Source organism: Elgaria multicarinata, chromosome 2 (assembly GCF_023053635.1).
Source record: "Elgaria multicarinata webbii isolate HBS135686 ecotype San Diego chromosome 2, rElgMul1.1.pri, whole genome shotgun sequence".
NCBI lineage: Eukaryota > Metazoa > Chordata > Lepidosauria > Squamata > Anguidae > Elgaria > Elgaria multicarinata.
Window position 1 is genome coordinate 171757256 of NC_086172.1, and position 12697 is coordinate 171769952.

Consider the following 12697-nt stretch of genomic DNA (forward strand, 5'->3'; position numbering starts at 1 on the left):
GCATTCTCAGAAATCCAAATGAGACTTCCTGGGAAATTGCTTCTTTGCAAGTGTATTAAGTGCCTTAATCAATTTTAATGGAAAACATCCATTCCTTTGTCAGCTTCCCAAATTTTACAAATTTAAATGTAACACATTTAAGTGTTTTAGCGAACAGAGCGTTGCCAGATCCAGACTTTCCCACGATCTCTATGTTTTTATCATAGCAGTAATCAATAAGTTTGGGACGAATTCCACCCCGGCTTCAGAGAAAATGGCTCTGTTGTTGTTATTTCTTTGCTTTGAAAGTTTATTGTTGTCATGCTTTGGATTTATTTCTGCATCACCTTCTCTGAAGCTCACGGCTCTCGCCTCTCTAAGAACCGCCCTTCGCATTGTTTACAGTTTGAGTCTGAAATGCAATTAAGTTCTGGCAGGCTGGAGAAATCTTAAAGCAATTAGCACTCTGGGTGGCTCCAGTTAATTTATAGGGCAAACACCTAAGGGGGTGAGGGTGGACTCTAAAAAAAGCCATTGAATAGACCGAACCACATCACAAGGTCATGCGGAGCTTGTGACGTCAACACGGCAGCCAATGAACTGTCAACATGGCAGCCAATGAACCATGGCCATGCTCAACAGGCTGGCACATAGAGCAGAGCACGTCATGCACATGTTTTCCAATGCACATCACCAAGGCAGCCAACCATGGCTAATCTAAGCATGCTGGCGCATATACCACAAACAGCATGTGTTCAAAGGCAACTCAGGATGCACACATTGTGCTTTTTATTTGTATTCAGATGCCCTTAGTGTGATTTAAAGTGCGCTTCTAGACAAACATAATAGCTTCTGAATTGTTTCAAACTGGTTATTTAGCCTTGAGAAGAGAAGGCTGAGTGGAGACATGACAGCACTCTTCAAATACTTGAAAAGTTATCACACAGAGGAGGGACAGGATCTCTTCTCGATCCTCCCAGAGTGCAGGACATGGAATAACGGGCTCAAGTTACAGGAAGCCAGATTCCAGTTGGACGGTCAGGAAAAACTTCCTGACTGTTAGAGCAGTACAACAATGGAACCAATTCCCTAGGGAGGTTTATTTATTTATTACATTTTTATACCGCCCAATAGCCGAAGCTCTCTGGGCGGTTCACAAAAATTAAAATCACAATAAAACACCCAACAGGTTAAAACACAATTACGAAATACAGTATAAAAAGCGCAACCAGGATAAAACCACACAGCAAAGTTGATATAAGATTAAAATACAGAGTTAAAACAGTAAAATTTAAATTTAAGTTAAAATTAAGTGTTAAAATACTGAGTGAATAAAAAGGTCTTCAGCTGGTGACGAAAGGAGTACAGTTTAGGCGCCAGGCGGACCTCTCTGGGGAGCTCATTCCACAGCCGGGGTGCCACAGCGGAGAAAGCCCTCCTTCTAGTAGCCACCTGCCTCACTTTCTTTGGCAGGGGCTCACGGAGAAGGGCCCCTGAAGATGATCTTAAGGTCCGGGCAGGTACATATGGGAGGAGGCATTCCTTCAGATAACCTGGCCCCAAACCGTTTAGGGCTTTAAATGTCAATACCAGCACTTTGAATTGGGCCCGGACCTGGACTGGCAGCCAATGAAGCTGGAAAAGGACTGGCATAATGTGATCTCGCTGGCCAGTCCCTGTTAGTAAACGGGCTGCCCTATTTTGTACCAGCTGAAGCTTCCGGACAGTTTTCAAAGGCAGCCCCACGTATAACGCATTGCAGTAATCCAAGCGAGAGGTTATCAGAGCATGGATAACTGTAGCTAGGCTATCTCTGTCCAGATAAGGGCGTATCTGGTTGTGGGCTCTCCCGCACTGGAGGCCTTCAAGAGGCAGCTGGACAGCCATCTGCCAGGTATGCTTTAGAGTAGATTCCTACATTGAGCAGGGAGTTGGACTCAATGGCCTTATAGGCCCCTTCCAGCTCTACTATTCTATGATTCTATGGAGTCTTTGCAAATACCACAGTCAGGAGCTGTGCCACTTGGGGCCCTGCAGCACACAGTTTGCCCAGTGGGAAGTTGATGCAGCCAGACTGGGAGGGTTGAAATGCTGCTGATGCCTGGCCCATGAAGCTAAATAGTGCGACATTCAGGACAGAGAAAAGGAATCACTTCTTCAAACAGCGCACATGGAATTAGCTACCACAAGGTGTTAGTGATGGCCACCAACTTGGTTGGCATTAAAGGGAGATTAAACAAATTCCTGGAGGAGAAGGCAATCAATGGCTACTAGTCTTGACGGCTATGTGCTACCTCTAGTTGCCAGAGGCAGCTAGCCTCTGAATAGTTACTGGGGGGACACAAGTGGGAGAGCTTTATTGCGCTCCTATCCTGCTTCTGCGATCGGCATCTGATTGGCTGCTGTGTGAACAGAATGCTGGACTAGATGGACCTGATCCAGCAGGGCTCTTGTTATGTGAATGCATGTCACCAGAGCACTTAAAGACCTCTCCTGGGAGCGGGCCAGGAGGATGAGGAGGAAGAACCAAGACTCAGGAAGCAAGAAAACATACATCACAACCGCTGTTGCAGTCTGTGATGTCCTGTCTTCACCTGTGTCGTCTTGGCTTTACCTGGGACACCCACAAGCTACCTGACAGGACTATCCACACCACTAGCACTCAGGACCACTTCAATCGCCCCTGTGCTAATGACGTGTGTGAGGGTTTTGGCCTACTGCTGCCGCTCCTGTCTCGCCTTTATTCTTTAGGCCCCACAGCTCCACAGCCCAGCAACCTAGCCCTCAGTTTCTTATTCCGCTGCCACCATTAAGTGTTCTCTCTTCAGTCACCCCTCGACAGACCACACCAGTTATTTAAATGTAATTGGAATTTATTAACGTCAAGCTTAATGGTTTCCTCAGTTCAAATGCATATGGTTACAAGGTTCTAAGCGTATTGCTTTCTGTCAGTTCTTTCTTATAAGATTCTATTATATAATACTACTAGAAAACCCTCCCTCATGCGGTTCAGGAGGTGGAAAATATAATAACTTTTAAACGCCTCCTAAAAACATATATTTTAAACAAGCCTTCCCTGGACTGTAATTTATTCTGGTTTTATGTGATTTTGAAGTTTTAATCTGGATTTTATGGTTTTACTTGTAAACTGCCCAGAAAGCTTAGACTGTAATAAATAAAATAATAATAATAATAATAATAATAATAATAAAATAACTATCTTCGTACTCATATAATCATCTACTTCTCTCATATAATCCTACCTTTTTATTCTCTCAGTATTTTAACACTTAATTTTAACTTAAATTTAAATTTTACTGTTCTAACTCTGTATTTTAATCTTATATCAATTTTGTTGCATGGTTTTATCCTGGTTGTGCTTTTTATACTGTATTTTGTAATTGTGCTTTTAACATGTTGGTTGTTTTATTATGGTTTCAATTTTTGTGAACCGTCCAGAGAGCTTCGGCTACTGGGCGGTATAGAAATGTAATAAATAAATAAATAAATAAATAAATACACTTCCCTCATATAATCATCTACTTCTCTCTACCCTTCACAGAATCATCACCCCACACCCACCTACCCACGCTCAGGCCACAGCTAGACCTAAGGTTTATCCTGGGATCATCCAGGGTTCGCCCCTGCCTGAGCACTGGATCCCCTGTGTGTCACCTAGATGAACAGGTTTGACCCCTGGCCGATCCAGGGATACACCTTCCTTCCAGCTATGGCCTCAGACTATATATAGCTACATTTCTCCAGCTCCTCCCCTTCTTACACAGCCAATCCAAGCACTCCCTGCCACTACCCAATCAGCACTCAGGCATTCAACCCCGCCTCCCTTACAAATTGTATGTACATTGAGGCCTACTTACTTCCTGGAACTTTATACATAATAAACCATTAACTTTGCAGATATTTACATTTATGGCATATAAGGCAGCAGAATGTCACATCCCCCACCCCCTTTAAAATGAAGCGGAGTATGCCTCTTAGGTCCTAAGCATACGTAGAGTCCAAACATCACACAGCCACCATGGCATCCATGCCAGTTAGAAGGCAGAGCAGCAGCAGTAGCTACAACCTAGGGTGACCATGTGAAAAGGAGGACAGGACTCCTGTATCTTTAACAGTTGTATTGAAAAAGGAATTTCGGCAGGTGTCATTTGTATATATGGAGAACCTGGTGAAATTCCCTCTTCATCACACCAGTTAAAGCTGCAAGTGCCCTGCCCTCTTTTAAATCTGGTCACTCTAGTATAGCTCCTGCAGCTTTACAGGAGCCCAGTTCTCCTTTTCATATGGTCACCCTATACAACCGCAACAAAGGACTGCACAGGGCCAGGTCAGGGCTGTTCTTATCCTGGTGTAGTGGCTACAGTGCTGGCAAATCCAGTTTCAAATCCACAGAACTCCCTGGGCTAGTCACGCTCAGCCTGACCTACCTCATAGGGTTGTTGTGAGGATAAAATGAAGTGGGGATTGGGAGGGGGGAAACCACATACACCACCTTAAGGTCCTTTGAGAGGAAACAGGATATAAATATGGTGGGAGATGCAGGACAAATAAGAGGAAGTACTTCTTCACACAGCGCATATTTAAATTATGGAACTCACTACCACAAGATGTAGTGATGACCACCAATCTGGATGGCTTTAAAAGGGGGTTGGATAAATTCCTGGAGGCAAAGGCTATCCATGGCTACTAGCCCTGATGGTTGTGTGCTATCTCCAGTATTCGGGACAATAAGCCTGTGTGCCCCAGTTGCTGGGGAACATGGGCAGGAGGGTGCTGTTGCACCATGTCCTGCTTGGTCATCCCTGGCCGACAGCTGGTTGGCCACTGTGTGAACAGAGTGCTGGACTAGATGGACTCTTGGTCTGATCCAGCATCAGGGCTCTTCCTATGTTCTTATGTTACAGACGGAGCAAGGAGTGGAATGAAAAGTTGCAAACCTGACCTCTGGGTAGGAGGCAGCCTGGTCAGGCCCTGGGATTTCTGTAGAATTAGAGAATTCATCCAAGTCACTCTTTGGGAACTGGCGCTTCTTCAGGAAGTCCATTTCTTGCTCATTTTCTTCCATCTCTTTTACAATGGGCTATAAAGAAAAAAATCATTACTTTTAGCTGCTTTGAAGTGGAGAGTGGGACACACGATCTAATAAATCATTTCCACCTAACACTCATTCCATTCTGCCCACACCTGTGTAGACAAGCTAGGAGATGACTCAGTGCATTAAGGGGGAAAACAACAGCTCGAGAAAGCTCTAATTTCCATTGAATGAATGTATTACACTCCTTTTAGCAAGTCAGACCATTGGGTTATTTAAGCCAGCATCTTCTATTCTGAGTAAGGGCCACTCTCTACTGCCTTGTGATGGATGGGAGCACTTCACAGTTAAGGGTCTGCAGAGGGAACTGCATTTCCCTGTAAAATGTAAAGGACGGGATGGCTTATTCATTCTATTTCTACACCACCTAATAGCCGAAGCTCTCTAAGCAGTTCCCCAAATTTAAAATTTAGGAATCATTATCCATGATTTTCTACTTGAGGAAGCAGCAGCCAGGCACCTCTCCACCGTGCCTGGGTCCAGCTCCAGCTCAGAGCCCCCTCCCTCCTGCTACCAACTGTCTCTGCAGGGGCCACCAGTGAGGGAGGAAGCAGCAGCCAGGCACCTCTCCACCGTGCCTGGGTCCAGCTCCAGCTCAGAGCCCCCTCCCTCCTGCTGTCAACTGTAACTGCTGAACTTTGCAACTAAGATTGTAGTGCCTGGATTTGTTTTCCTTTTCCCCCTCCTCCTCCTCCCTCCCAATCCCCTTTCCTTTTGTGTCATGTCTTTTAGATTGTAAGCCTGTGGGCAGCGACTGTCAAGAAATACTTTTGTGAGCCGCCATGAGAGCCTTTTTTGGATGAATGGCGGCATAAAAATCCTTAAATAAATAAATAAATAAATAAATATGTGTCTGTGTGTGTGTGCGCGCACGCTATTGCAGGTAATTATCCTAAAGTATTATTACTGAATCAAGGAAAAGAAAAAGAAGCAATGACTCAATAGTCAAGAAGATGCTCAATTAAGCATTTGATGTGCAACAATAATTTATATACCTCTTAGGAGAGATGCCTGTGCTTCTGACTGGGCAAACATGATGTGCGATTAAGCCAATTGTGGAGAATAAAATACTTGCAATGCACAGCGATTTGAATGATTGCAATTATGAAAACTGCATAACCGCTTTTGCAGGTAAGTGTCTGAATACACGATACAGGGAGGCAGAAATATCAGCAGAACTACAGGCACAGGTTTTCCCCATGTCTGCATTGCATGAAGGCAAAGGTAAATGTTTCCCCTCCATTCGTGACACTAATTTCTAGGGTCCATAGTGTGAGCTCCATCAGACAAGCGTTTTATTGCTGGGCACTCACGGATTTTCACGGGTCCCTCTCGCGATGTCGTCTGCCTCCCGCGCACCTCCCGCCCCTTCTAGCCTTCTTTGCACCACAAACAAACACCCCAGTAAGTCCGACTTATTTTTAAAGACGGAAGTTGCCGCTATCACCTGCTGTGTGCAGGAGAAGCAGCACAATCAAAACAGCCCCCTGAATGGGCCATGTGCACATTGTTTACTTCCTCTTTCAAAAGAGGAAGTAATGAGGGACAAACGCGAGGGCAGAGAAGCGACGGGAAGCAAACGCGATTTCCCCCCATGCGATGACGCTCTGTATCTGGCCCTCATAAAGCCATGCGTTATTAGTAGGACTGTCACATGATCAAAGAAACTTAGCTGATTAATCATTTGAGTTTTAGATTAATTATTAAATCTTTACAAATTCACACCTAAGAAAAACACAATCTTTTTTCAGTTTTTAAATGATGCACACATGTGTTGCGGCATGCTTCGTCTTAGAAAGGGCATGCCCTGCTCTCTCACACAGAGGAGGAAATGACTCTGTACTAAAACGTGACTGCTTAAAAAGGCAATGCAATTTTTAGGTGGCTTTAAACAGAAGAGGAGCATCCAGATCAAGGGAATTAGTAGGGTCTAACTGTTAACTGGGAATTGTGTAGCAGAAGATATTTTCTTTTTTACTCATGGGTAAGTGTGTACGGCCCTGATTTGGATTGGGACCACCATGCACCAGGAGGTGCATTAAGCCTTCCCTATTTTTCCTGAAATTCCCTGGTAGGGGTGGTAAGAAAGGGAGAAAGGCCTCTTTTACACACAACCCACCCACCCCCACCCACCCCAAGGTGGTGGTGTTCAGGGAAAAATGGGGAGGGAGGTTTGATCCTCCAATCCCAATCTGTGGTGGTCATCATCTGGAAAAAAGAGATTATCCTCAGCTACAGGACTATGCAATTAACATGGTGGCCAGTTCTACACCAAGCAGGTAGCACTATGAAAGTGGTATATAAAAAGCAGGAACCACACCAAGCAGGATATTGCACTATGAAAGCGGTATGTGGTATGCGTCCATGGGCCCCAACAGTTGTCAGTGCACTTCAATACCACTATAAATCAGTAGTGTGGCTCCTGCCTTTTATATACCGCTTTTTAAGGATTACACCCTTAAAATAAATAGATCTGCTGCCTGATTAATCATTGCGGGCCTAGTCATTAGACCGTCTCTTGCCGCTAAGGTCTCAGACATTAAATCCCCAAAGCCAGGCACCTCCAGCTATTTGGGTTCAGCATTAACTACCCAACCAAAGCAGAGATAAAGGACCTGCCAGCCAGGTGCCTCGCCTTGCTTTTGCCACATCCTTGTCCCGCTACCAAGGAACGTTTCAACATGACCGGGTGTTCCCTGTGAAGACCTGCACTTTATTGGCTACATCAGGTTTGCTTTTACCTCAAGCAGCGTGTTTTGTTCCTTGGTCATTCTTTCCAACGCCTTCAGCTCTTTCAAAAGTTGTTTTGTCCTCTGGGAGACAGAGAGGGGTTGCAGTCTCTTGCCTGGTAACCTCAAGCTTTCTTGATAGGACTGGATCTCAGCAAGTGCCTTTTGCATGGGATGGATGTGGGACAGGATAACCTAAAGCAAAAGATCCAGGATCAATAAAAGGATAGAAAGTTGGAAAGGGAAAGGGGAGGAAGCAAACACAGCCGCCGTGTTGTGTTTCTATGTTAATTTATTGCGGCCACAATCCCATGCATATTTGGACAGAAAAAAAGTCCTACAAATCCCAGCATGCCCCAGCCAGCCATGGCTCACTGGGGCATGCTGGGAGTTGTATGATCCCCCCCCCCCGGTCTAAACATGAGTAGCATTGCTCCCTCAGTTGTTTTCGTAATGAACTGACTCACCTGACCATGTTTAAGATGTTCCTTAGGAGAAAAATTGAGCGCGTCTTCTGAAGGGGACAAGATCGTCTTAATTTTTTCTATATCCTTCTCCATGGCTTTCACTTCGGATTCAATCGCTTCCACCTCCTACATTTTTGGAAAGACTCACGTTATTTGTGGATTCCTCACTAAAGCCCATTAAAAGCAAACAGAACCTGCGAGGATATGGTAGCCAGAAGCTAAGGACGCTCAACCGTCCTCACATTTAAAAAGCGAAGCATTCTGTGAGAGGCATTGACCAGTCGTAGGTTATATCCATTTTCCTAGTTGACAGAATCATAGAATAGCAGAGTTGGAAGGGGCCTACAAGGCCATCGAGTCCAACCCCCTGCTCAATGCAGGAATCCACCCTAAAGCATACCTGACAGATGGTTGATAGAATCATCTGTCAACAAGTTCAACCTTATTAAATACTGCACCATCACCCCAATCCAACAACTATTGGGCCTGTTCAGACAACACACTAAGCCAAGGTCCGGGCCCAATTCAAAGTGCTGACATACAAAGCCCTAAACAGTTTGGGGCCAGGTTATTTGAAAGAACGCCTCCTCCCATATGTATCTGCCTGGACCTTAAGATCATCCACAGGGGTCCTTCTCCGTGAACCCCTGCCAAAGGAAGTGAGGCAGGTGGCTAACAGGAGGAGGGCTTTCTCCGCTGTGGCACCCTGGCTGTGGAACGAGCTCCCCAGAGAGGTCCGCCTGGCGCCTACACTGTATTCTTTTCGTCGCCAGCTAAAGACCTTTTTATTTTCTCAGTATTTTAACATCTAAATTTAAACTTTGCTGTTTTAATTCTGTATTTTAATCCTATATCAATTTCTGCTGTGTGGATTTATCCTGGTTGTGCTTTTTATACTGTATTTTGTATTTGGGTTTTTAGATTGTTAGATGTTTTATGATGTTCTTAATGGTTTTAATTTTTGTGAACTGCCCAGAGAGCTTTGGCTACTGGGCGGTATAAAAATGTAAATAAATAAATAAATAAATAAATAAGGTTAGGCCTCTAACCCTTTTGCAGCAATGGTTAGTGGGCGTGTTTAAACCATGGTTATGTAGCCCCCATGGTTAGGAATGGTTCACATGACACGCTAAGTCACATTGGTTAAGCATTTGAGCTAAACATTATGGCTCAGCATGTTCTGTGATCCATGACTTAGCATGTCATGCGAACCATTCCTGATCACGATGGCTTACATAATCACCGTTTAAACATGCTCACTAACCATTTGCTGCAAAAGGGTTAGCGGCCTATCCGTGGTTTAGCGTGTTGTCTGAACAGGCCCAGTGTTTAGCTCAAAAAGCTTAACCACCATGGCTTAGCATGTTGCCTGAACAGGGTCACTGAAGCTCTCACACAAGAGTTTGAAAGGTATCTAAAGGAGAGCACAACAGAGGCTTACAGACCCATACAGGCAAGGCAAATCTGGCTGTTGGTTAAGACCAGAAGTATATATAGACAGGCTAGACCAGGCGGAAATCAATGATGGTTGGGGCTGCATTGTAAACTGGAGAATATTGCCACTGTTTCAGCATTCTCTCTGCTTCCAGAAGGATGACTCCTAGAAATACCAATCAAAAGGCATTGAGTTGCTATTCCATCTTTTCTATCTTAATGGGAGGGGGGGTTGTGGGGTCCCAATCTGGCACTCCAGGATTCTATGGGTGGCCCCGACCACTTTTCACCGACTGCTGATTGGTGGTTTCCAGACTTTTGTGCAGTTTTTCCTGCACCCTAAAAGGTTGAAATGTTTCTCCTAAGGCTTCGTTACTGGCAAGAAGAAGCTAAAATATGCAGGTATTGAAACTAAAATATGCTGGTATTGCTGTTTTTTCCCCTTTCCCATAATATTGGAACCCAATGGGGTCATCCCATGAAGCTGATTGGTGGGAGAATCAGGAGAGATAAAAGGAAGGACTTCTTCACACAACACAGTTAAACTATGGCATTCATACCACAAGATGTGGTGATGGCCATCAATTTGGATGGCTTTAAAAGGGGGATGGATAAATTCCTGGAGGCGAAGGCTATCAATGGCTACTAGCCTGATGGTTGTGTGCTACCTCCAGTATTCGAGGCAGTAAGCCTGTGTGCACCAGTTGCTGAGGAACATGGGTGGGAGGGTGCTGTTGCACCATGTCCTGTTTGTGGGTTCCTGGTTGTTGTTGTTGTTATTATTATTTGTATCCCGCCTTTTGCCCAATACTGGGCCTCAAGGCAGCCTTACAAAGTTTAAAACATACATTTGGGGGGGGGAACATAAACATTTAAAATACACAACAAAATTTTAAGACATTAACATAGATGGAGGGCCAAATTATTCTCCAAAGGCCTGCTGGAACAAAAAAGTTTTAGCCTGCATCCGAAAGCCCATCAAGGAGGGAGCCAGCCTAGCTTCCCCGGGAAGAGAGTTCCAAAGCATTGGAGCAGCCACCGAGAAGGCCCTCTCCCATGTTCCCACCATGTTCTGGTTGACTTTGGTTCCCCGGTGTGAACAGAGTGCTGGACTAGATGGATCCTTGGTCTGATCCAGCACAGATCTTATGTTCTTATGTGTTTTGGGTCCCACCTCTTTTGCTCTTGGCCTGCCTATCACGGCAACGCAGATCCTGAGATCTTCTCTTTGTGTGTGTGTGTGGGGGGGGATTGCTTGCGAAAGGGGTAGGGGAGGAGTGCATGTCGGCATGTCTTTCAGATATCTCAGCTTGGCTGCTTCATCGTCGTTTGAAACTCAGTATGGCAAAGACTGAATTGCTCGTTTTTCCTCCTAAACCTTCTCCTCATCTCTCATTCTCTCTTACTGTCAATGATGTTACGCTTACTCCGGTCAAGGAAGCTCGTAGCCTTGGCTTTATATTTGACTCCTCGCTCTCCTTTATTCCTCATATTGAGGCAGTAGCTAAATCTTGTCGATTTTTCCTGTATAATATTGCCAGGATTCGATCATTTTTGTCTGTCTCTTCCGCCAAGACGCTTGTTCATGCGCTGGTTATTTCACGGTTGGACTACTGCAACCTTCTTCTCTCTGGCCTTCCTTCTTCTCACATCAGTCCGTTGGTTTCTGTTCACCACTCTGCCGCAAAGATCATCTTCTTGGCTTGCCGCTCTGACCATGTTACTCCGCTTCTGAAATCTCTTCATTGGCTTCCAATTCACTTCAGAATCCAATATAAACTTCTCCTGTTAACCTTCAAAGCTTTTCACGGTCTAGCTCCTTCCTATCTCTCCTCTCTCATCTCACACTATTGCCCCGCTCGTGCTTTTCGCTCCTCTGATGCCATGTTTCTCGCCTGCCCAAGGGCCTCTACTTCCCTTGCTCGGCTCCGTCCATTTTCTTCTGCTGCCCCTTACGCCTGGAACGCTCTTCCAGAACATTTGAGAACTACAACTTCAATCGCAGCTTTTAAAGCTCAACTAAAAACTTTTCTTTTTCCTAAAGCTTTTAAAACTTGATGTTGTGCAGACTTTATACTGTTAGTTTTACCCTACCCTGTGCCTGCTTACCCTACCCTGTGCCTGTTTGCATTCCCTTCCCCTCCTTATTGTTTTACTATGATTTTATTAGATTGTAAGCCTATGCGGCAGAGTCTTGCTATTTACTGTTTTACTCTGTACAGCACCATGTACATTGATGGTGCTATATAAATAAATAATAATAATAATAATAATAATAATAATAATAATGTGCACCAAAGGGGCAATTGGCAGTGGAGACAACCCCTCCCCTTCTTGAGGTAGAAACAAATTTGAACAGGGTGGAAAATCCATATTTCCACTGACAAAAAGTGGGACCATTTGAGGGATGGCCCAATATATTTTGCTGCCAGAGGCAAGGCTCGCCAGCTTATTTTATCACCAGAGGCAGAAAATCCCATAAGCACCTCTCCCCCTGGGCAGTAAAAATGCTGGTATTAACATTTAAAGCCCTAAACGGCTTGGGGCCAGGTTATCTGAAGGAACGCCTCCTCCCATATGTACCTGCCCGGACCCTAAGGTCATCCTCAGGGGTCCTTCTCCGTGAGCCGCTGCCAAAGGAAGTGAGGCAGGTGGCTACCAGGAGGAGGGCCTTCTCTGCTGTGGCACCCCGGCTGTGGAATGAGCTCCCTAAGGAGGTTCGCTTGGCACCTACATTATATGCTTTTAGACGCCAGGTGAAGACCTTTTTATTCTCCCAGTATTTTAACAGTCTACAAATAAATTTTAACTTGGTGTTTTAAATTTGTAATTTTGCATTGCTGCTGTTTTTATCTGGTTGAGTTTTTATATTGTATTTTATATTATGGTTTTATACTGTTGTTTTATACTTTGAATGTTTTTAATTTTTGTGAACCGCCCAGAGAGCTCCGGCTATTGGGCGGTATAGAAATGTA

The 12697-nt window shown here is 44.8% G+C and overlaps 1 protein-coding gene across 1 annotated transcript in view; it reads right to left on the minus strand.

Annotated features, from left to right (window-relative positions):
* The window catches only part of LOC134393168 (nesprin-2-like), a 272899-nt gene that overhangs the window by 154134 nt on the left and 106068 nt on the right, over positions 1 to 12697 (minus strand). Inside the window, exons 42-44 of the mRNA XM_063118134.1 lie at positions 8289 to 8414; positions 7834 to 8016; positions 4943 to 5080 (exon numbers count right to left, since the gene is read on the minus strand). Coding sequence (XP_062974204.1) covers positions 4943 to 5080; positions 7834 to 8016; positions 8289 to 8414 — 447 coding nt within the window. The remainder of the gene's footprint in view (positions 1 to 4942; positions 5081 to 7833; positions 8017 to 8288; positions 8415 to 12697) is intronic.